The sequence below is a fragment of the Diadema antillarum genome, unplaced genomic scaffold (assembly GCF_040938485.1).
Source record: "Diadema antillarum isolate AM-2024a unplaced genomic scaffold, OU_Dant_1.0 seq00000053_RagTag, whole genome shotgun sequence".
NCBI classification, from domain to species: Eukaryota; Metazoa; Echinodermata; class Echinoidea; order Diadematoida; family Diadematidae; genus Diadema; species Diadema antillarum.
The window spans coordinates 179324-205823 of NW_027271161.1; the positions used below are offsets into that span (position 1 = coordinate 179324).

Below are 26500 nucleotides of genomic sequence, written 5' to 3' on the forward strand. Positions count from 1 at the left end.
ATGGTTTGCTTTCTTATTAAGCATTGAACTCTTCTAGTGGCGGCAACATAGAATAAATATACAAACTTGACTCGACTCGACTCTACTCAATTCAAGCCAAGAAGGAGAAGAGGCTCATCCACATACGTAGAGCTCACCGAGACTGGCTGAGGTTTGTTGATTGCAAACACGGCATGCAAATTCAACAGGAATGTCACTGCTTTCTCGGAACTGGGTTTTTTCTCATTCGTTTCTTTTTCCTGAATAAAGAATTTCTTATGCAGACTTTGCCTTGCTTCAGGAGAAGGAATCATATATATGACCTATCTTGTACTTACTGCATTTTGTTTATTGTTTGTTTGCTCTTTTTTTTAAAAGAGTCATTTGCTTTGAAGATTCGGTGACATCACTCTGTAGTGTTCCCGTCTTCTTAATCTTTTGTGTGCTTTGAGTGCCGACTGGTACAGAATAAGCTATAGAGTTGTACACACTGTCCAAAGTCCCTGGCAAAGAAAGGGTTAAACAAACCTAAACCTGGGCATGTCCAAAGTGATACATGAATAATTAAGTCTGCCATCTCAGACCAAGAAAAGTTCAGAATGTGGTTACATTAGATTGTCGCCTTTGTAATTTGATAAACGCTACTGTTTAATTCATGTAGGTTCTGAGTCATCCAGGTAACATTCGATAAAGGTACAAAACCGTCCTCATAATTAACACAGTTAAGCCCAGATGCTACAGTTTAATCTTAAATGATCCAGTCAGGACTGCACAACGGACGCAACTTCACAAAATCCCCGACCCATATTTGCTCTTCAAAATCCTTTTACTTTTGCTCTATCAATGGCTGCCAGTGTTTGTGAAGACATATGGCCTAGAGCTAGGGTATTATTTTGATACAGGCACAAAGTACAAACTCAAACTGGCATACTGACCTCTCCCCCCCCCCATACTTCTTTTCCAAGGCCACTACTGACAGGTTGGTGGTCAATTCATATTACTATACTAATTTTGTATTCATATTATTAATTGACGCCATGCATGTCTTGCTAACATATGTAAAAATGAAAGGTCATGCCATGTTGTAATTAAATCATCTCAGAAATGAATGACTTGGGGGAAAAATCTGTGCTCATGCGTGTGGTTTCTTTGACTCTCAGTTTCACATAGCTCTTAATTCCTCTCCCCCCCCCCCCCCCCCCCCCCCCCCCCCCCCCCCGCTGTCATATGAGATGCAGAAACATGTGCAACAGTAATCACAGCTTGTTACTATTACTACATCTACAAATCAAACTAAACCTGGGGTAAGGGGCTGCAATCCAGTGTGATATTACCCACAGGAGGCATATTAGGCAGGTTGAGGTGGTGACCACTCTAAGGAGGTGGCCACTACATGCAAGGTCTATCACACACAATTTCTCTCTTGGGGGAAGCTTGTAGTAACCGCATATATACCCTTTTCAACAGTTGAGCACTACACACAGGACATCCCCACCAGGACAAATTTGACAGTATTTACATGAGGTAATGGCAGAATAAATATTCAACGATGCAATGTTTTTCTTTTGTCACAAGAATTCTGACAGCATGATTTGCTGTCAAATTCACTGCACAGTCGACTTTAGAGAATCCCTGCGCTGAATCTCCAGGTAAAATTTGACCAGCCAAATTTCAAAGTTCATTATCATATCACAGAAATATTACAGTGAAATCTACCAATTCAAAAGAATTCCGAAGAATAATTGAAAGGCTATTTCATTTTTCACATATCAATGACGAAGTCTTTGGAGTACCTCCCTTAGCCTCTAATAACTGTTTGGGTATGCAAAGAACCTACAAAACTTAAATTTGAATATTCGGGTGAAAGAAGGGTAAAAGAAAAAAAAAAGTATAAAAAGTTGTGATCCAAAGTATATCAATATCCAGTGGAAGGATGTGAACTACAAGCTTCCCATCAGCTTCATTCATACTACGGACAGTCTGATGATATTCCTGCAGTACAAATGAAGTGTACCAAAAGTTTCCATTAACATTCCACTATGGCTCCCTGGCTCCAGATGAGTTTGATTTCAGTCTGTCCCCTAACTCAGTACGTATGGGAGTAGCTGGCAAAATTTTCCACCAAGTGATGACAATTGGTCAGTTGATTAAATTTGTGTCCCCGACTCTTGACCAGGCACTGTAGTTTCTATGGGTGTGGCTGACTCCTCTGCGGCATCCTGTGATTGGTGGCTGGAGCTGGAGGGGGGCGGGGCTGCATCCTTCTCCTTTGCCAGCTTCTCCTCCTTCAGCCTCCACGCTGTCTGGACCTCATGGATCATGGCGTAGCGGTGCAGCATGTGGGACATCTCCTCGTCCGGCAGCTTGGTGGCTGAGTACCAGACGGGGCTGTCCGGCACGCAGGAGTGCTCCGGGAGGAGGTACAGGACCTGGTTCCGCATCTTGACCGCCTCCGGACTAGAGAGGAGCAAAGCAGATTTGGGGGATTGGGTTACCAAAAGGGATTTTACAGCATTATACTCATCACATCACACTGGCAAAGTCTACCAACTGTTCATATGGCTGATAGATCTCGACATGGTAGAATCTCTCAGGCTTAGAGAATTTGGATTTTATTCACTTGCAGGCATACATTGAGATTTTAAGGTAAGAAGTATTTTGTGCAAAAATTTATGTGCATTCCATTATTCAAGTAAAATGCTGTTTGCAGCGACCAACCAAGGGAAACAAATATCAGATAGATTAAAGTTGTACTCCAAAATCACTCAAAAAAAGAAAATAATCATCTTTCTCTGGTTTTTGTTATTGGTCACATTTGAGGTGTAGGTAAAAAACACACCGCTATAAATGCACTGCCTGAGAGAAAACTAACTCGGTGTGCTATCAGATCTCCGGGCCTGTTTCATAAAGACTGAGCGTAAGTTGCAATTAATTGCAAACTGCATTTCATAAGCAACATTGCAATTAATCTCAAGTAACACTCAATCTACTGAAAGTTACGCACGACTTTTCTTGAAATCAAGCACAAGTGTCTTTATGAAACAAGGAATTACGTTCAATATTGAACTTGCGCTCAATTCAACGAGTCACGCAAATCAAGCATAAGATCAATCACTACTTTTCATGAAACAGGCCCCAAGTCTCATCTCACCCTGGAGTCCTGGGCCATAGTGTGTGATAAAACATTGACTATTGGAGACAATGTAAATGGCTGCTGGCTGCATGGAACAGGCCAGCACTATACACGTTGGTCTTTAAAACATCAGAGCTTTCTTGTGACAATTTATTGGCCACATGAGCAGGTGAACACTCAAACAGGTTGATGGTACACTAGTTCTTGGTGCAAACTATAGGAAGGTATTTTTGCAAACAACCATAACATTTTTCAAAGGCAGACTCTGCAAATGCAACTGACACAAAGGTGGGGGAGGAGGAGGAGGAAGGGAGAGGGGTAGGGGTGTAATTCCACATCCTACAGAAGAAGAATACATGCGTCACGGGGGCAGGGTCCTTACCACTTGGAGAGGTAGAACTCATAGAGTTTGACGGGACACCTTAGGACATTCTCCGTATTCTCACTCTGGTCCAACCTCTCAAGGACTTGCTCCTTCTTCCGTCGACTCGGGCCTGGCGCTTCACTTGAATCCTCATCTGAAAGAAAACATGACACTCTCTTGTTGTTCCATTCATATTGGTACTATTAAGTTTTGGTGATTAAAAAAAAAAGAACAAATAAAAACACTTCCGTTCAGTTCAATGACATTAATTTCTTTCAAACAAAGGAAAAAAAGGGGGAAGAAAAGGTGGGAGGATGTAGTTCAGTGGATAACATCACAGACTCACATCTTAAAGGTGCATAGTCCCAGTAGTGTAGAGGGAGCTGTTGATGATACTGCCGATCACCGTTAGCATTGATACAAAGATTACCGAAGTTGAGCTGTCATCAAGAGTAAAGTGCGTAGGTGTTGCTAAGTAACGTTGCCTTCATCGTCTTCTCTGCATATCGCGCAGTCTGTAGTAATGCCAGGGTGCATGCATATGCGCTTGTTATTATGACATCACAAAAGAAGTTTGCTAAAGCTGTCATCCCCCTCAGCCGAACCATGAGCCGAACTGTGATCGGACCACTGACTACAGTGGATCGGACTTCTTCGGACTCGGGGAAGTGGGCCAAAGCATAAGCGCCAAAGAGGAGTCGATAGCGTAGGTCTCTATAGGAAACTTGCGCCGTGCGCCCGCGTATGCATTTGACTAAAACACCGGGACCATGCACCTTTAAGGTCCCTTGTTCAGGTTCATTGGCAGCAGCATTACTGTGCTTAATATCCAACACACTTTAGAATCAGTCCAACCAAAGAGGTTCACTGGAGTTGCAATCTCAGAACTTACTAGTACCTGATTGGGGTCAGGCTAACCCAGACTCGGGACAACTCGGCCTCAGTCTGACAGCGGGGCAGAGTTGTTCTGAATTGTACAGTTGTACTATGGGAGTGCTTTGCATTCTGGCTGGAAGCGGTTAGAGGCTAAGTTGATACAACACGTGCATCAAAGAGGTTCTAGAATAGAACCTCTTTGGTGAACATACAAAATGAACGCTCGCCTACATATCAAATATTGTAAATTATCTGATATAGGGCCGAGTTGTCCTAGAAGTCCGCATTAGCATGGATCCTTCTGGAATTAAATTATTATCTGTTAAATTATCAAATCAATGATAAATGATTGAATTATATATTATCTGATAAATTATCTGATAGGGCCAAGTTGTCCTAGAAGTCTGATTAGCCTGGATCCTTCTGGAATAAAAGTCAGTATACTAACTTTTATTATCCTATACTTTTAATCTCAAAATACAGTGGAAACTCAGTATAGCGAGATCCTTGGGACCATGACAATTTGTTCTTTGTATCAGATATTTTGTTATATCAGTAGTCAGTAAACAAGACAAAACAAAGGAAATAAATTCATTGCGACCTGAGAAATAAGTATGTTATATCAAGTACTTTGTTATATCAGATCTCTTTATATTGAGTTTCCACTGTACTCCAAAACTACTCATCATCTTATGTATACCTATGTATTATGCAAAAAAATGGGGAGGGGGGCAGAGCCAAAGTGATGGAAGGACAAAGAGAGAGTGAAAGTGAGACATAGTGCAAAGAGCTGCCTACCAACCTGATTTTTTTCTTTGGAGGGAAGTAACGAATGACATATGCACGCTCTCTCCCAGGGCCAGTTTTCTTCACGTGCTTCTGCATGCGGAAGAAGGCCACTTCTGAGTGCTCCTGCACCGTGTTCATGGCAAGGTTCTTGCAATTGAAGAAGAAGATGGTGCTGAGGAGCACCTGGGGCGAGTGGGCCCCCAGCTGCTGGGCAGACCACATCATCTCCTCCGTGATGCGGGAGTTGAGCAAGAGGCCGCTTTGGGGGTGGAGTCGGGGGGCCCACGACTCCAGAGTCTGGTGGAGACAGAGGCGGAACTGCTCAAAGTTTGGGCCGACGAAGAAGTTCTCCATGCGACCGCTGTTGGTCACCAAGTGTTGGATGGACAGGCAGAGCAGGAACATGGTTTCCGGGGGGTATGGCTCGTCGATGTCGGGCCGCCGGGCATGGCGCACGAACATGATGAGGCCACGGTGGAGCATGTCAGTGGGGCACTCCAGAATGCTGGCTTGGAGCCGCATGGCCGGTGTCTTTACCCCTTTGTTGTGTCTGTGAACAAAAAGGCTGTATGCCGCCTGCCCAGCAGTCACCCAGGATTCGTCAATCGGAGGCGGTCCCATGGGTTTTGGTGGTGGAGCATCCTCCTGGCTGATCTCATCTTCCATCTCAACGATCTCCTCATCTGATGAAGATTCCTCTGGCTGGTACTCCTCGTCTTCGTCCACCTCTTCCTGGCTCTCCTCACCGGCACTAAGATGATTTAAGTAGTCATGGCAACAATATCTTAAGACTAGCATCACAAGCTCCATCTCTGCTGTCATTGAATGAGATGAATTATTTCTCTCACAAGGTGTTCAGATTCATCTCCCTAGCACAAGCTTGACAAGACAACCATGAAGTTACAACACATAGCAAGGCATATCTCTGGCAGTTCTCATGAAATTATGAAATAAGTGTTGTGTCTGCCAGAGCACAACTTGGGTTTATTTAGACACAATACTCTATATATAACAAGAACTGCTTACTGATTTGGTGCGGCTCTACCACAATATCTCATATATCTCTTCATATTCTCATCTGTCATTCTCTGCTCAATGAGCCGCTCAATAAGCATACATTCATGATCAATATAGCGGGTTACAAGTGTGCATATTATTATCACTACTACTATGCAGGGGAATCTAGAAAAATTAGAAAATGACGGACCACACACACAAAAAAAAATTAAATGCTCCTGAGAAGAAAATAGAAATGAGGTTAAAGGCTTGCTAACATAATGAAATCGTTAGAACACCTAACAAAACAGTTATATTATGTAGAACTTTGACTGTTACAAGCCATAGATTTTTTTTTTTTTTAAAGCATCAGATACAAGGACAACACATCTAGGTTTGGCGACAACAACAAAGTTATAAGACCAGCGTAAAAAGATTGTAATGTTACTACTTGGACGCTTGGATGGATAACAAAAACTTTGCCGAGATAATTCACAAGATAAATACTGCCGAGTGGAGGGAGAAGACTCACCTGAAATACTTGGTCTTCTTAGTGGAGCGGCTACTTCTGCGCAGAGGGAGGGAGGGGTCTTGTGATGCCTGCTGGGGGCCACCGCCCTTGACTTCTTTCGGCCTCTTGGACCTCTTCACTCCCCTCTTGCGCCTCTTCTTCTTCAGTATGATGCGCTTTATTCTGGGGGTGGCAATGGGCGGAGGTGGGACTCCTTCCGACTCGGGGATGTCCCCTGCATTCAGCGCAGATGAGTTGGAAGGGCAATTATTCCATGAACATATACCATGAAACAAACTAGATATATCACTACGGCGACTGATATGCCTCCGCCATAATGCATGGTTCTCCTAATAGGTCTATAGTACAATGTCTTGACAATGTGTGATGACAGTTTCACACAATTGGCAAAATATTAAAATGACAGGTTTGCCACAAATGTGCTGAATGTTCACTTTCCAACAACTAGGTTCAATTTGATGAATGATTAAAATGTCAGAGTGCAGGTATTTGGGGAACTGATGATTTTTACTTGACTTTTGACCCTTTTATAAGTTTATGCATTGAGTAATTTTCAAGGTATTGAGAAAAAGTATAATTTCAGTATCAAATGGGAAAATAGCATTATCTAAACCTGGCCTTTGACCTTTGACCACACAGTTCCAAAGAGAATCACTGTTAGGTTGAACATGCATAAATATGTAAGTTTCATGATGATACCTTGAGTTACTTTTGAGATATGGAGGAAAAAGTGCAATTCAGCACTTTCACTTGACCTTTGACCTTTTGACCTTTGACCTTTTGGCAAGAAACTTCCCACAAAATATATATTGGGTAATACATGCATACATCAAGTAAAAAAAAAAAAAACCTTCAGGCATTGCATAAATATAAGAAAAGTAGTGATATTTTGAGGAGTTGACCTTGACGTTTGACCCCCTGACCTTTGAACCATGACCCCCAACTTCCCTAGATAATCACTGCCCATTGGAACAAGCATATATACTAAGTTCCATGAAGATACCTTGAACCATTTGCGAGATATGGAGAAAAACATGAATTTTCAACCTTTTTTTTTCACAAAATAACCTGTGACCTTTGACTTTTGCTCCCGTGACCCTAAAATCCAAACAAAGTATTATCCCCCCAGGATATACCCTCATACCAAGTTTGATGTAAAACCACCACAAGGTTCTTGAGATATCGACAAAAACAAAACGGGACGGATGTACGTACAGACGGACGGACGGACGGACGGACGGACGACCCGAAAACATAATGCCTCAGGCCACTTCGTTGGCGGAGGCATAAAAATAAATCTACAGGTGTTTCATAACTGTCTGTACCAAATATTTCTTGGCAATAATATTTTGTGAATTGGGACTTACTGTAAAACAAGGAATTTTTGCTTGCATTTCAATTTCGCGAATTTCGCGAGCGCCAAAATGCATGCGAAAATTCTCGTCTACACTATATGCTTTGAATGCCAGTGGCAGTTCGCAAAAATATCATGCCACAAAAAAGGCCATTGGCTCCAGTTCGCGAAAAATTCATGCCGCGAATATATCGTGTTTTACAGTTTTGGACCATTTTGCCTGTGGTACAATTGCCGAAGAAGAATCATATTTACAGAATGAGAAAGAAGTATCGGATGCTGTGGTGGCCTGATTTCTCCACAATAATAATTAATCAAAATAAGAATCAATATAAAAAACAAAAACAAAACAAAAACAAAAACATAATCAGGTAAGGTCTGAGACAGTAGTACTTCCTGCGAATCTATTTTGCTAGTGTTCCACATTCTTCTCTTTTCCAAATTGAAATTGTATCGTCACAGTATTATTTCACACATTTCTTACGCATACATGCCCATTTTAGAACAAAACTTGCCAGTTCTGCAGGCATATGGGAACTATGGTTTTTTTTCCCGTTGACTTTCACTGACCTAGATTTCTGAGTTTATCGGTCAGTTCTTCCTCAAGTCTACGATTCTCCCTCTCCTCCTGACTCTCGTTATCGTCATCGTCGTCGTCCAGAAGCAGGATGTCATCAGCAACGTCCGGGGAGGAGAGGCTGGCCAGGAGCTCATCAACACCAACATCTGCATGATCCAACATGTATCATAATCATAATCATAGTCATGATCATACTCATAATGATGGTGATGAAAATAACACTTACAATAGCAATGACAATAATGATACAATCATCATCAGAATCAACATCATCATCATAATCATCATCATCATTACACTAGTATAACAAGTAGCACCTATACAGTGCTTAATACTGATATTTCAAATTGTATTTCATATGAAATAGAAGGTGACAATAAGATCATTTTAACCCTAAAAAGACTGACAACATTTCGCGCGATTACTCTGCAACACGCAATGCTCTTGCCACGATGCTCTATGACTTTTTTCTTTCGAGTTTCCCGCACATTTTGACACCCAATTTGTGACGCCTGAGGGTACAGTTCTGAAGTTACATAACTTTTAATACATGCACGTGAGGCCGAAAATGGCTCAAAAATGTGTTTCGTGTACAAAGTCAATGCAAATTGAGTTTTTTCACATGGTTCATATGAATACGCTTATTTCTACTCTCAATGGCTAAAATTAATTTGTTTTAGGAGTATCATGCTTCAAAAAGTGTCTGCCACAAATTTTGTAATAAAAACCAACAAAAACAAAAGGTCGAAAAAACAAAGAAATACATAAGAAATTTATGAAACAATAAAATGAATAAGAAATTAATTTTGATACCGATTTTTTTTCAAGTACATTTGCTAAGAATGCCACAAAGAATAATTACACCAAAAATGAGCACTTTTGGAGCTTTATTTACTGATTTAGATCAAAGAGTCTGATTTCTTGCATAAATTAGCATAACTAATCAAAATAAAATTAAAAAAGGCTATTTTGGAAAATTTGAATATACCATCTTGTAGATTACATCGCACACTACCATTGTGCAAATTTCCGCTGCGATCGCGTGATCCACGGCCGAGATCTTAAGGGGGGGGGCCCTTTAGGCCCCCCCAGGCTTTCTAGCTACCAAAATAGCCCAGTCTTTTTAGGGTTAAATCAAATTTTAAAAAAAAAGAATTCAATCTTTATTTAGCTGGACTCACATGCAAAGTACTCCTTCAATTGATGGCAAAAATCACACAAACACTTTCGTTATCCCTTCAATGATTTCATCATCATTTTTCTCACCTCCATTGACCTAATCACTGTATTCTCTTCAATCACCATTATCATCATCTTTGCCATCACCACAACCATCATCTAAATCATCAGCTTTAATTATCATTGCCATCAAGATTTACTGGAAGACTACTCAACACACGGTCATCTCACCATCCATAACTTCATCAAGCAAGCCACACTCCTTTACAGCCTGGTCAACCAGGGACATCTTGGGTGGCTCCCTGCTGCTGCCCCTGTGGCCATCCCTTCCAATGTCCTCTTCCCGGGAATCTGGCCCGGACTCTGATTCGCCAGCCGCCGCCGCCGCCATCATGAATAGCTCTGCCTCCAGCGGGTCAGACGGGACGCGCGCCTTGATCTGCTCCAGGGTAGACATGAGGCGGTCACAGTCCCGGGCCGCGACGGGGATGAAGACGGGCGTGGGAACGGGTACAGGGACGCACACCGGGTGCGGGACGGGCATCTTGTACATCTGCATCGGCACGGGAACAAAGATGGGCACGGGAATGGGTACCATGGCAGGTACCTTGGGGAAGTCTGGAATGAGATGGAACAATGGGTAATGGAAAAGTTGGGGATAAAATGCAACGATGGGCTTCTGAGTAAAATGCAATAAAGACATAGAGCAATAACACTACTGTAAAACTAGAAATAGTCATGTGCATTTTATTTTCGCCAATTTTGTGAGAGCCAAGATGAACAAATGAATAATGAATTGATTAATGAATGTTCCAGTCTACTCTCTATGTATTGCATACCAGTGGCAATTTTGAAAAAATTTCATGCCGTGAGAAAGGCTGCCTGCTCCAATTCAAGAAAATTTTATGCTGTGAAAATATCTTGTTTTACAGTATTGAGATTAACTTTACACAGATACGATACCATGGAATATACAGTATACTTTGTGGTGTTTAATTTTTTGTTAATTTCACACATGGACTAATCTCAACAAAATTTACAATTTGTGACAATATTGCCTCCTGTGATACAAATGCATTGTTTCTTGTCCGGAAGATGGGAAATTACAACCTTTTTCTCTTAAAAGGGGATAAAACTTCTTTCTCATCACGCCAATGTTATTTTCAATCATAAATTCAACCACTTGCAAAATTGCCCTGCAAGTTCCAATTCATGAAATGGTATACTCGCAAAATATTATAGGGAATTTACAGTATGTCCTGCTGCTGTACTCATTGCCTTTCTCAGATATAAACTGATGAAATGTGTACAGTTTATGCAATGAAGATATCCTTCTTGAAAGCGCAATTCCCATGCTTCTTTCTCCTCATTTCCCACACTGATACTCTATGATGGCCGCCAAATGAAGGCTACTGTAAAAACTGAAATATTTGTGGTACATCAATTTTTACATGTTTTGGGCTTCTTGTGACTTGCACAAATTCTATAATCTGCACAAAATATCTCAGTGATTTTCTCCGCACATTTTGAACGGGTTAAATCGTACCCATCGTTAGCAATGCCTCCCTGGTACTAGTGTGCATGTATGTGTGTGTGTGTGTGTGTGTGTGATTGTACATGTGCCCTATTACTATTAGCAATACAGGTATTTATTTAAGCACATGTGTGTACACAGTAGTTTCTGTGCAGACTGTACATTCAAATGAATCAGGCAGCACATCAATATTCACACATTCTCAGTGAAGTGGATGAAAACATTAAAGTACAACGCAATTGTGAAGCGCACATTCATGAACCAGTGAATATGTTTTTGCGCCATGAAGTGTGAAAAATTAATCATGATAAAATAATTACATTTACAGTATTCCATTTTTTCCCATTAGAGGTGGACTAGGAACCTAACCACCACTGCACTGCATTTGGACAAATGGGGGAAGTCCTCACCTGTTCCGACGCACATGTCCTTCACGAACGGTCGGCACATGGTTGCTTTGGTGATGTTGATGGGTTTGCAGCTCGTAATCTTGTTGCGCACCATCTTCGGGCCGGGAGGGAGGAGAGAGGGAGGGGGAGGTGGCGGCTTGATGTACACCGTGTTTGTGGTTATCTGGGTCTGTTTGTCAGAGCTTGGCTTCTTTGGCTCAGTGATATACGTCCGGGCTGGAAAGAAGGTGAGACCAGTAAGAAATGCCTGGAGTAACATCATATTTTTAAAATCAACATAATCTACAATGGCTGACCTATATAATTTTGTTCTTCTTTATCACTCTGCCTGATTGCAATAGCCATTGCAATCACAGATATTTTGTAATGCAGATTATTTGTTATTGCTCTGAGAGAGCTTCAGTACTAAAGAAAAACAATACTCCACATGTTATATACATTGGCTCTCAAGAAGAGAGTACAGATGTACAGACAAAACTGTTAGGTTTCATTATAATCACACAAACACAAAGAGACAGTTCCAAATTCATACAATTAATTTATCTACAATGATATCAGTCAGGATCAATTAGGTGCAAATCGGATGAGATAACTATAAGAATAAAGACATTTTTGTCTTGACATGTCAACCACAAAGCAAGTGTGCAGATATGTGATGAACTGCTTAATGTTCTCATACGCCTACAGAAACTGCCAAATTTTACTCTAAATCGGAGACATGAGAGAAAATCTGTGAAATAACATTGTTATAACACAATTTCAGTTGGGTAAAGATCAAAACATTGAATATTATCCAAGAAGGTGCATAAGGAATAAACTTTGTGATTTACCACTGGAATTACTTTACACTTGATCTCAATATATTCAAGAGCAACTCATCATTTTAGCAAATTGTGTCAGCCAGACAAGTTTTTGGGCAGACCCTTTCAATGTACAGCAAGCAAATACTATATGGTTGAGAATTAAATTTTGAGCCCTTCTGAGAATTAAGTTTTAGCTTTTATGCACACTTCCACATTCTACCCCGCAGTGGAATATTGAGAGCCTGATGTTGCAATGACAAATATAATCTCTATCAGGCATATGACCCCAAGAAGTGATACCTGTGGTGCTGAATGCAAGTCCCCCCCCCCCCCCCCCTAAACAAGAAGAAATTATGCTTGTAGTATACAACAAATGTATAGATCCTTGCCATCTGATTGGATGAATGTGGGTCACATGACACTCAGAAGAATCAGCTGTCCCACGCTCAAAATAGACGTCTAGACCAGGCATATATCGTGTGTTGTATATAACAAATATGCATTCGTGACATGGTTTAAATACTATATTCGGGGCAAGTTTAACGGTTCCATTACCGCTTCGCGTTGTTGAATAGAACGGTTAATCTTGCACGCTCGTGTAATATTCGGAACCATCACACTCATATTGAAACTTTGTATATTATTGATTAAACTTACCAGGACCCAGCTTCTCAACGGGAGTATACGACATCACCTTGGCAATGGTTGGAGTGGCATGGTCTGAGCATGGGAACAATGAACAACATGGAGATCATACAGCAAAATATGCAACAGAGGAAAGATTGATCCAATGAAGACTCAGCCCATAAACTCACTCCCTCCCTCTCTCTCTCTCTCTCTCTGTTTAAAGGAGATCAAATTCACTCCATATCCAAGGGGAGACCAAACCTCTTCTCTAATATACACAAAGAACCTCTGATACAATATGGTAAAACTGCAAGGCAACAAACAACCCTACAGGGCTCATTTCACAAACTGAAATTAATGGACTTTCCAAGAACCATTTAAAGTAAATTTTGGTTTTGGGTTTCATTTCACACAATTCTTTGGGAAGAAAAATTAGAGAACATTTGCCACAACAGGAAAGAAAATTTGAATTTCTATCAAAATTCTGAGACTGATATCTCTGAAATCTCATGAAAATCTTATGTATATATTTTCAAGACTTTATGTCAAAACTCAAGCACATACGTAGGTCATTTTAAGGACAGACAGACATCAAGTATTCTTCAAAGCCAAATTTAAAATTCAGACACTTTTCAATTCTTGCACGAACTCCCAACCACAGTTTGATACAACAATGATCAGCACATTTCATTGGCTCACATTCAATTCCGTATTTACTGTAAAAGTGGAAATTTTCGCGGTGTTGAAATTTTTGCGCATTTCGCGCAACCAGAAACTAGCGTGAAAATAAAAGCTTGTTTTTGCTCCCCATATGTTCCTGTGCGTGATGTCTTGATTCCACGGAATTAAAAACAGCCGAAACTCTTCTTGCCCAGCCAAGCGCGAAAAATTAGTTGCGCGAAAATATCCACTTTTACAGTATTCAAGCTACCACTCATGTTCAAGCTCTGCGGCATCCTACCTGCGGTGGACGTCGGTATGGACTCTGGCAGCTGGGTGGATACGTTCGGAGTGTCCTGCTGGGTGTAGAAGAGGAGAAGACACTGCTGATTACACACCCGCTTCATCTCCCCACGCCACTTGAACGACTCCGTCAGGTCCGTCCCCATCTTTTTGCAACCGTCGCACCTGCAATAAAAACATTAAGAAATAAAATTGTATTTCTATAAGCGAATAATGAAAAGCTGAATAAATGATAGAATGAATCATCAAATTAATTAATGAATGAAAAAATACAAAAAATGAGCATATACATGAATATGTAACAAACAAACACTTCTTTTCATATAAAAAAAAGAAGAAATGATAAGTAGCTGGAAATGGCTTGCGTAATATAAAATTGCAGTCATACATATTTCATGATTAAAAGTTTGATTTAGTCAATTTGCTTTGCAAGCATTTCGAATGCCCTCTTACAGTAACAATATCAACTGTGAGGGTAAACATAAAAGAAAAGGGGGAAAGGATCAAAATCTCCTTGTTCCTTCTCACTTGGCCGCTTTGAAGAACCACAGCCCGTATTTCTCCTTGCACGCTGGGCTGCAGAAATAGCAGAGGTTTCCATCGAAACGCTCCTGGCTGCTCTGTTGACACATCTGGGCGCAGTAGTCGCACACAATGCATTGCAGGCCAAGCTTCTCCACTATCTCCTGCTTGAAGAGGAGCTTGCATCCTGAGGAGGTAACCATAGCAACCACACAATCAAAGCAACAGAAAAATAGAATCACAATACGAACATCTTTTGTTTCATCAATAAAAAATCATATAATGTACACTTCCATTTAAGGAACATAGTTATTATGCAATTACAACCAAGTACAAATTCAGGTCCCGAAATTATCATTTATCTATCATTATAATCCTTTGCTGTTCAATTGCAATAAAGTTTGGATATAACAAACAAAAGCTGTCAGTCCTGAGGACTTTGTTGTAGCAAGAGTCACCTGTATGGTAAAGGTAAAGACAGAAGGTGGCAGCATTCAGATCAGTGATACCACATAAATAGTTGCCAACATGACACAGGTCCAGCATCTACTGTACACTCATTCAGCTCATGCATAAGTAAGAAGCAGTTTTGGGGATATTGTAAAGCAAGATACATTCAGTAAAAGTAGAAACCTTCAAACATTTGATATTTTGTGCTGGGCCAGTTTTCACCAAACTTTGCCACGACTTGTTTATTTTTGCACCGACGAGAGTATTTTTGTACATATTTTAATGTTTTAAAAATACATATTTGCTTGGTATTTTCACATGCATAGCTAAATCAAACCCTAATCTTTCAAAAACATCTCACACCATGAAATACAATCCATGTTTACAGTATATATCCATATGCTTCAATGTCAAGCAAATAGAGAGTTTGAAGAATAGTTTCCCATACCTTCACTACAGAAGGATCTCGCTTCGACCACAAAAGTATGTCTCCTCATACAGGATCTTGTCCTGGTGGCACTGGTCACATATCATAGACACACACTTTGTCTGCACATGAAAATGAAGGATATATATGAAAAGGAAAACATCTGAAACATATATAAAACATATAATGCCTCTCAATTCTCAGTAATATATAACACAGTAGTGAGAAGACAAAGGACAGGAGAATGGATGCCTCAAATATTCACAGATTAAGTCTTTTACCCCCCCCCCCCCCCTTAATTGTCTTCATGTTGAGGGCCATGTTTTGTGTGGAGATAGGAATGTCTTACAACTTCAAAAAGATATGCTGATGGGTGGAGCTTTCAGGAGTATTGCTTTTGTGTTTTTGCTGGTGACCTTTGCTAAGCAAGAAAGTCTTTCAAAAACGAAAGAAAAATAATAACTTTTTGTTGGAACACTACACATAATCTAATCTTGATATTGCAGTGCCAGTAAATTTTCAATTTCAATCTGAATTGAAAACGACTCAGGAAAGGAACAAGAGACCCGCGGGTCTAGCGCTCACCTGAGTATCGCAAAATTGAGATCCTAACCCCCTAGGGATACTACCTGCCAAGTTTGGTGAAAATGGGTCATGGGGTTCTCAAGAAGAAGATAAAAATGTACAATTTAGGCCCCATTAGGACCCCTCCTCACCCCCCCCCTGGGTCCCAAGGGGGCACCCCTGATTCTGCCTATGAACAAACTTGAAACTACAGTCATTAATGTACTCACTCATAGTATTATCTCAGCTCTATAACTTCTGATTCTAGAGAAGATTTATAAAGATTCCTTCATTTGGGGGGTTTGGGACCCCTGGGGGCCCCCTGGGTGGGCATGGTGCCCATTTTAACAAATTGAGATCCTAACCCCCTAGGGATGCTACCTGCCAAGTTTGGTGAAAATGGGTCATGGGGTTCTCAAGAAGAAGATGAAAATGTACAATTTAGGCCCCATTAGAACCCTTCCCCACCCCCCTCCCCTGGGTCCCAAGGGGGGCACCCCTGATTCTGCCATGAACAAACTTGAAACTACAGTCATCAATGTACTAACTCATAGTATTAACTTAGCTCTATCACTTCTGGTTCTAGAGAAGAAGATTTTTACAGATTCCTTAATTTTTGGGGGTTTGGGCCCCCCTGGGGGCCCCCTGGGTGGGGTATGGTGCCCATTTTATCAAATTGAGTTCCTAACCCCCTAGGGATGCTACCTGCCAAGTTTGATGAAAATCGGTCTTGGGGTTTTCAAGAAGAAGATGAAAATGTAAAAAGTTTACGCACGATGCACGACGCACGACGCACGACGCACGACGCACGACGGACGAAGGGCGATGGATCGCAATAGCTCACTTGAGCTAAAAATAGAACAATACTGCTGGCATGTGATTTGGATGTTATGAAGAGAGAGCTATAGAAGCAGTGTATGCTCCCTCATCAAGGAATACCAAACTTGTTACAACATTGCAGTATTCATGAGGGCTGAAAAGGTGGATTTTTGGTGGACAAACAGTATTTTACACCTGCTTTAGACATGTGTAGTAAATTACTGCTCACAACTACTTTCCCAAAAACCTGCATCATTTTGGGCCAACACAAAAAAACAACAACAACACAACAGAACAAAACTACAAAATACTGCAAAACAAAACACAACAAAATATAACTTCAAAATACTGCAAAAAAGTAACAGCCTGCATCTCTGCTTACCCTCTTGAAGTCTTCTATGCACTTCTTCCCACAAAACAGCGAGGTCTTGTCTTCGTAATCGAGAACGAATGGACGTGAGTTGAATCCACGCTGGCACTGGTGGCATCGCAGGAGCAGGGTCTCCTGGGGGAGTGTGACCGGCGGCACGTTGAACTTGCCCTGGTAGCTGATGACGCAGTTGTAGCAGCAGAAGTTGCGCAGGGTGTGGTCACTCATCGTCAGGTGGTAAAGTGGCTTCTGGTGCCTGCCGCAGTGGTCACACTGGACCTTCTTGCCCTGTGACTGGAGTTGGGACATCTTCTGCTGCGGTGTGGACGTGTCTGTAGAGGAAGCAGTGGTTGCTGTACGCGAGCGAAGGTTCGGTGGAGACCTTGGGCGGCTGGAGTTGGTATTGGAACTTACTTGTGTCATGGGCTGCAGTGGCTGCATCGGTGGAATGTCTGGGCAATTGCACATAAACATAGTTTTAGAGAATTCATAAGATTTCTGTTTCTATACAGAGTACACATTCCATGGACTTGGTACTGGCATGTGTACTAAGGGAAATATTATTCCCCTGTCGACTGAATAGATAGGTCAAATGCTCTGTCATTACGCTACAAAAGTTAAAATGTCTTGAATTTTCTTTATATTTCATTTACATCAATACCCATACATGAGGTCAGAAAATGTTGTAGTCTTCTCATCCAGCAATGCCTGCACCAAAACTTGAAACAATTCCTAACTTTTGAATGGATTGTCCAATAAGATTCTATCGGTTGTCTGCTTTGCCAGACGAAGGCCAGCAGATCTTGCAGCCCAAATACTGCAAGTCCTTTCCATTTTACCTCACTTTGTGTGACAAGCGATTAATCTTATTCCTTCAACAACTACCACAATGATGAACATCTTCCACACAAGTACAAAGATTTTGAACATTCTCAAAAGGAACAAAAAAAAAAAAAAAATAACACGAACTACGAGGGGCTCAAATGAAACTAATTTTTACTCCACCAAATGAAACACAAAACAACAGATAGTGACAAGTTAAATAGAAAGAAAGAGTTCCAATCAAAAGAAATGTGTTTTCAGGCATTTAATGGACTTATGAACACATTGATTCCTGAAAGGGGCACAATGATACCGGTCCACACCTCTTTTCTTCTTACGCTGGTCCAGGCAGGATTGAGAACATAAGAACTCCCAAGAGTTGGGCTCCCTCCGCAGCATGTCCTTCCAAGGCTGCAAGACAGTGCAGTTTGAGCATGGCTTCAGTCCGGCTGTTTTACACCTGGTGGGGGGGGGGGGGGGGGGGGGGGGGGGGGTGAGAGGTGAAGTTTGTCAGTGGTCAGTGGATTTAAGGTCAAGCAGTCCTCAGCTCACTGCTCATGAATCTACCTTCTCATTATCACTCACTTACTCAAGTCACTGGATCAGCGGCAAACCCCACGTGATATCGCTGTGAGATGCTCAGCAAGACAATTCTAAGCAAGTTGTGTTCCATGACATTTGCTCCTGCGACAGTTACTCCTATGAAATATCTGCATGCTCAGCCAACATAAATTTACCAACAAACATAACCCTAACCATAATCCTAATCCTCATATCAACACAAACCTAAAACCCTTTCACAGCCCTAACCCTAACCCAAATCCCTGGACAAAATAAAACCGCAGTAATTTCTACAGGAGCAGATGTTGTGTCACTGTATTGAAGATATACAAAAGAATGATGTTTTGATGTTTCATACTTCAAATAATGTAGGAACAAAATGGAATATGAGTGGTAATGCACTTTCCTTTTAGTCTTTGTTCCTTCTAGCAAGAGCATTTTGGCTGTTACAAGTATACCTTTTACCACAGCGGTCAACTAATTTCTTAGTAACTGTAAGAGAATCACTCTTGGTATTTAAAGTTTGCAGTGGAAATGCCAATATATTAGTGCGCCAGTCCATGTCTGGGGAAGAGAGAGATTTGTAAAGTGATGGCCTTATAGCCCAGGTTGTACTGTACTTAATATGCTGTATCTTTTGTGAATAACATTCATACTATAAAAGTAAACTGTGGCAATATTGGAGCATTTGTGTGAATGCGTATAATACATATCCTTTACTCTTTACCTGGTCGAATAAATAATAATATTGCACTCATCTTTGATTTGTGCAGTACTGGCATTAACGTGGGCAACATTTCCTTGTATCCCATGATTCATTGCCATGCAATATAATACAAATGATGCATGGGAGAAAGAGAAACTCACTTCTGGGTGCAGAAGTAGCGAGTCTGTTTGCCAGTAGCAACAACCAGCCCATTGCTTGTGTCACTGAAGCACATGCAGTTGCACTCGGCGCAGCGCCGGATCTTAATGTTGTGCTTCATCCGGAATGCGTCGAAGCAAGCCTCTGAGCAGTAGGACCGGGTCTTCTCCCGGTAGCAGAATTCATAGCGGACCTTCATGGGGAAAGAGCCAAACAATGTCAGCAAGAAAACTAAAAAAGAAGAAGAAACTAATAAAAAAAGAGCGCATGAGAAAGACAGACAGAGAGATACATCCAGACTATGGGGCTTCTAAGGACAGAGGCTGCCATGAGAAGAGGTCTATGTTCCCTAAAGTATGAAAGGTCATATCCTTTTCCAAACGTCCCCAAATTTTGCATGGTTGAAGAATAATGTCTCTACATATCGTGAATGGCATCTTATGAAAATACATCACAGAGTTTTTAAAAACAAAATAAAAACAGACACCATGTCATTCAAGAGTACACTACCCCTTTTGCATCAAGAATAATGGTTGGACATATTTCAGGATCTGAATATATTCAAGGAAATCTAGAGCACTTATTCCTCCTCCATCATAAAATAGGTTTGATACTTTAATCATTCTGAGTAAAGGTTCGAATTACCTACCTCTACAGTGGTTATACAGTCAACCTTGCCTAAGTGGAATCTATTTGGACTGAAGAAATAGCTTCATCTTAGAACAAATTCAACTTAACCCTAAAAAGACTGGGCTATTTTGGTAGCTCGAAAGACTGGGGGGGGGCCTAAAGGGCCCCCCCTTAAGATCTCGGCCGTGGATCGCGCGATCGCCGCGGAAATTTGCACAATGGTAGTGTGCGATGTAATCTACAAGATTGTATATTTAAATTTTCCGAAATAGTCTTCTTTTATTTTATTTTGATTAATTATGCTAATTTATGCGAGAAATCAGACTTTTTTATCTAAATCAGTAAATAAAGCTCCAAAAGTGCTCATTTTTGGTCTAGATATTCTTTGTAGCAATCTGAGCAAATGTACTTAAAAAAAAATTCGGTATCAAAATTAATTTCTTATTTATTTTATTGTTTTATGAATTTCTTATGTATTTCACTGTTTTTTCGACCTTTTGTTTTTGTTGTTTTTTTCAGCAAAATTTGTGGCAGACCCTTTTTGAAGCATAATACTACTAAAACAAATTGATTTTAGCCATTGAGAGTAAAAATAAGCATATTTATATGAACCATGTGATAAAACTCAATTTGTATTGACTTTGTACACAAAATCACATTTTTGAGCCATTTTCGGTCTCACATGCATGTACAAAAAGTTATGTAACTTCAGAACTGTAACCCCGGGCGTCACAAATTTGGTGTCAAAATGTGCGGGAAACTCGAAAGAAAAAAGTCATAGAGCATCGCGGCGAGAGCATTGCGTGTTGCTGAGTAATCGCGCGCGAAGGCCCCCCCCAGTCTTTTTAGGGTTAAGAGGGATTTAAATCAATAGAATACAAAGAGAAGAGGACCTGAAAAGACTCCGACTTAGGTGACTATTCGACTTCTGCAAGGTCAACTTCAGCAAGATTGACTGTATCAGTTTTTATGAAAGGAATCTAATCATTCAGGGCTGCAAAAAGAGACATGCACACTTCAAAACGGCAAAGAACTTGATTCATATACTTACATTAAATGGTAAAGAGCAAAAGTCTAAAGCTATTAAGGCTGAACAGTTACTTGACAAAATTTGTTTGATTACTATTTATTTTTTTATTCATTTATTTCTTATTTATTTATTTTTTATTTTTTTATTTTTTTATTTTTATTTTTCTTTGGGGGGGGGGGGGGGTTATGCTGTAGGGCAGATGGGTCAAAAGAGGCAGTTATGCTGTAAACTTACAGTACAGTAATCTTTGCAAAGTAGAACTTGAATGACCAACCCACTCACCATCTCGACGAGGCCGCACTCCGAGCAGCTTGCTTTCGAAAACCTTTTGACGAAGGAAATCTCTGGCTCCTTGTTCTCATCATTGATGATGCTTTCCTCGTAGCTGTTCACGCATTCCTGCTTGCAGAACTCAAAGAATTCTCCCTCTGGCCCGACCTGCACATACACACACAGAATAAGAACAGAGGCTGACAGCTTTATTAACTGCCGACATAAAACTGTGTTTGCAATATCCTCCACAACAATATTACTCTGCACAAGATTCGCACTGTTGTTTCTTGAAAGAGTGGGATGGACACAGCAATTCTCTTCAAATTCTCACTCCTCATTCAGCCCCTACTTTGTTATTTAGAATTAATTGCTTTGCTTAGCAAAGTGTTTGAAGATAATTGGAGGACTATCATCTCCAGCAAGCACCTTGACAACCCCTCTTAATTTCTGCATGATTCAAATTCATATCTCCATTGGTGCAAAGTCATGTAGCACTTCTTTCAATAAATCCCTACAATCTCAACAAACAAACAAATCTCACTATTCATGCATCTTAAAGCCAACTATATGAAAGAACACATCAAATCAAACGCAAATGAGGGTAGACAACAAACATTTTGTGCATATGTTATTTCACCTCACCATGTAATATTGGAAAAGAAATGTCTCATTCCATTTTTTCCATTTCTATTTCTATTTACGTGTTATTGTTACATGGGTCTTTGTTATGGTGATCACTGCAATTACAAAACTGGTCTAAGGATTTTTTTTTTCTCTCTCTCTCCCTCTGTGTTTGGTTGATTTTTCATGTAAGACAAGGCAATATGAAAAGAAAGTCAGCAAGCAGAGGAGGTGCCTGTACCTGAGCGAGGATGGAGTTGGCCTGGTTGGCCACATCCTTGCCGCATCCTGGGCACATTTTGGGCGTCTTCTCTGACTTCTCCATGCAGTCGGCCGAGCAGAACTCCCGCAGCTCCCTGTCACCCTTGCGGAAGAAGGCGTGGCGGGCCCTGGGGTGGATCACGGCGGAGCACGAGTCGCAGTCGATCGTCTTGGAGGACACCTCTCGCTTCTCCTCCAGGCAAGGGAAGCAGCAGAACTTCTCGCTCTGCCACGTATAGGAAATCTCATCGGACTTGATCTCCTTCTCACACTTGCTGCACTTTTCGACCTGAGATAGGTTGTTGTTGCAATAACATTCACACACATACAGTAAAGATGAATTGTACGAGGGAATAGGTATATGAGAATCATTAGTGTAGTAATAATAATGGGCATGTGAGGATTATCAAACAGAAATGGATTTTCCCTTGAACAGAAGTGGCATTATTTTATCTGCTCACTGTGAAATTAAATCTACTTTTGTTGCAAGTTCTATTTCTGTTTCTACTTATGTTAGTTGTTCATGGTGTGTTTCTGGAAAAAAAAACCCCACAGACGCTTGTAGAAGAGCACTATCTAAAAGGAGTGATAGAGTGCCAGAATAATAATGTGGCAGGGTGGCAGAGTGACAGAGGGTCAGGCAAGGCACAGTTGAGAGGGAGGACTATACAATGAGGGGAGTGTTGAAGGATGAGAGTGAATGAAGAGAGAGCTGCGAGAATACAGTGCAATCCTGTTATAAAGAACACGGTTACAACGAAATTTCTGTTACAACAAAATAAAAATTCAGGCAGCAGCATTATCTGCTCTTTGTTCTTTATGGTTTATTTGTTCAGTTACAAGAAAATTTCACTATTAATGAAAGAAAATTGCAAGTCCCGAGGACTTTGTTATAATGGGAGTCCACTGTAGAAGGGAGAATGTACAATTGAAGAATGTTCTGCTTGGAAGGACTCTTGCTCAAAAACTACCGAAGGAGAATATTGATGGTTTGGGATTGCTCTTCATGGTGGGAATCCCCACTTGTATCCAACGTACCCCGGTCGCCAGCGATGTGACGTTAGAAATGATGAAGTCCATCGACGCCTGTCGCTTCTCCTGCCTCTGTTGCCGGGCTGACGCCAAACTAGTGGGCGCAAGAGACTTGACGCCTGAGATCTTGATGGGAACATTCGCAATTTGGTCGCTCCCAGGCTGGTCATGGCTTTCCTCTGGAGGACACTAAGGAAGGACAGAAAAGTTGAAAATTGTGACATGTGAATATGGCTTGTTTGCCACAGTTTCATGGACAATGAATAATTTCACCATGGGATGAGAACAGGTTGTATGGAATGCAGGCTTGCTTTATACTAATGAACCGCTTGCCCTCTGGGCCAGTTTTTCAATACATATCATTTAAACTATATATCAGGACTGGTGAACAGGCTGCCTTTGGCAGTATTCTATGCAGATAATATAATTGCTACACATTTTTCATATTTGGGTTAGAGAATTTACACTGAACTTTTTGATATGACTTTTTATGAAACTTCTCTGTATGCAGAGCTGACAAAGCATGTCAAGTATGATTATAAAAGACTTGCAGAAGAGTTCTTGCAATTTGATTTTTAACAAGGCATTGAAAAGAAAGGAAATGGGAAAAACCAATGAGAAAATTCCAGGTATTTCTGCTTTATGAATATCAAACGATGACCAATGCATTGCTGAAAAATTCTTACCTCCATTTTCTTTCTCGCCTCTTCCTCCTGTTTTGTCTTGAAGAGCCTGCCAACTATACTGGTAATACTGCTCCCTTTGTTACGTCGACTCTCTGCCTGTTTTCCCTGCATTGCCACAGCCTCGGGTCCATCCACAGGGGAATCCTTGCTACTTGCCTCCTGTACTACCTTGTCTAGCTCTTCTAGATTGGGTTTCACATCTACTTCATGGTCGGGATGGGGTGTATCAGTATGCACTGAGGTGGGACGAGGCGTATCTGTACCTGATGAGTCTCCCAGCACATCATCTAACATCTCCCTCTTGATTGCAAGATCGTCGGACTGGATGCTTGAAACCAGACTTTCAGCAGCTGATGGGTCAACAGCAGCAGAATCACGTGCAGAGGGATCACTTGGAGCATCCCCTGTTTGAGACATGGCAGCGTCATGAGAAGCAGAAGAAGAATACTCTGCCAGGACAGTGAGTTCAGGTGTAATGCCATTATTTCCAGCTAGGTCACCATGAGTTTCTTCAGTGCCTGCAGCTCTTTCAACACCAGAATCAGAGGCACCTGAATTGGATTGCACAGTTGGAGCATCTACTGTCTCCACCTCTCCAAGAGAAATTGTGATGGGCTCAGCCACAACGTCCTGCTCTGGTGCTTTTAGGTCATTGACTGATATGTCAGATTGCAAATGCACCGACACATCATCCCCTCTCTCTCCTCCCTGCTGTAAAACGGGTGTTTCCATGTTCTGCTCATCTGTGATGCTGCATGTGGATGTTTCCATCCCTTCAGCAACATCAGTGGAATTTTGAAGAGCACCACCTTCAACAGCGATAATTTCAGGACCACCTGTGTCCATCTCTGAGTTTTCAAAGCCATAATTACAGGGGGTGTCTTCTACATCTCCTGAATTGCTTTCATCCATTGGAAGATTGCCTAGTGAAACCACTTCTTGAATTTGGGGGACAAAATATTCACTGTCCGAGCCACATTCTTCAGTGTGCATATATTCTACCCCTTCTGGCAGAGTATTTTGGCTTTCACCCACATTTCTTTCTTGCGTTTCTAAACTATCTAATACCCCTTGAGCCTTCTTGATGTTGTTACTGTATGGGACTCCAGCTGAAAGAGTGGTTCCTTCTGTTTCCGAGGTGGCCTCCTGCATAACAACACTCCCATAAGAGTGCTCAACACTAGAATGTACCCCCTCATCATGTGTAGTTTGATCCTGAACACTTTCAATCTCTGATACTGTTGTTACTGCTGCTGCTTCCAAGTTACCCAATTCCTCGAAGTCCTCAGCTGTCTCACTCCATGGCTGCTTGTCAACAAGTTCTGAATTCATGGGCTCAGTGATGGGCTCAGTAATGGGCTCAGTGATAGGTTCATCAGAATGTTGTCCATCTGATCCAAAGGATCTGTTTCCAATCATATCATCATCTTGGGAGTGCTCTGCAGGCTGTCTCTCCACCTCCTCCTCAACATTCCCCTCCCCCTGCTGGGCCTGCAAAGAGTCTACAGCAGAGTCATTTGCAGTATCACACTCCATCCACTCACCTTCATCAGAACCTTGATTCATGGAGGACATTGCAGCTGGGGCCTCACCAGTCTCTGGAGCTTCTTCTCTAAATCCCTCATATGTCGATTCAGGCTCAGTGTAGGCATCTGGCTGACCACCACTGTCTTGATTTCCGGCTGTGCTCGTCTCATCTTGGAGATCTTCCAACCATTCTCCTCCCGACATCTCTGATGTCTCCTCAGTTGGGTTGCTTTGTCTTGGCCCCTCATCAACAGAAGCACCATCTTGAGACCCCATTGTGTCCTTCTCCATAACAGCATAACCTTCCTCCACTGCTGCCTCCTCATCAGTCTTAAGCAAGTCATCTTCATTGCCAACTTCCTCAAATGGGTTGCTTTGTCTTGGCTCATTATCAACGGAAGCACCATCTTGTGATCCCATTGTGTCCTTCTCCACAACAGCATCTTCAACCGCTGCTGCCTCCTCATCAGTCTTTAACAAGTTGTCCTCATTGCCAACTTCCTCAACTGGGTTGGTTTGTATTGGCTCCTCATCAGGAGAAGCATCATCTTGTGATCCCATCATGTCCTCCTCCAAATCAGCATCTTCCTCTGCTGCTGACTCGCCATCAGTCTTTAGTAAGTCATCTTCGTTATCAACTTCAACTGTCTTCCCCTCCTCCTCCAAAACACTATCCTCTTTTTTCTCTCCTTCCTCTGTGTCTGTAGGACAGCCATTCCCATCATTACGTAATGATGTCGCAGATGACTGAGCTTCATCAATGCTTTCCTCTAGCACTGCCTGCTGTCCTCCACTGGTGGACTGTCCCTCCATGTTCCTGTAAACATCAATTAAGTCATAAGATCTTTCATTGTAGTTTGCTTTTGTGCTGTTGTTGGTTTTGAAACATCCTTTCTTGATGCAGAAAAAGGGTCCTAGGCC

The 26500-nt window shown here is 41.5% G+C and overlaps 1 protein-coding gene across 1 annotated transcript; it reads right to left on the reverse strand.

The window, feature by feature from the left end:
- Positions 1-1269: 1269 nt before the first annotated feature.
- Positions 1270-26260, reverse strand: LOC139725648 (zinc finger MYM-type protein 4-like; the record flags this gene model as incomplete). Its single annotated transcript, XM_071636739.1, is given in 19 exon segments — positions 1270-2436; positions 3495-3617; positions 5155-5892; positions 6670-6883; positions 8594-8749; positions 10014-10400; positions 11727-11942; positions 13187-13249; positions 14118-14284; positions 14648-14828; positions 15540-15564; positions 15566-15640; positions 17284-17723; positions 18417-18553; positions 19522-19712; positions 21462-21617; positions 22315-22623; positions 23373-23555; positions 24053-26260. Coding segments are annotated over 19 exon segments (6279 nt in total), but the record flags the coding sequence as incomplete, so codon positions are not given.
- Positions 26261-26500: the final 240 nt, after the last annotated feature.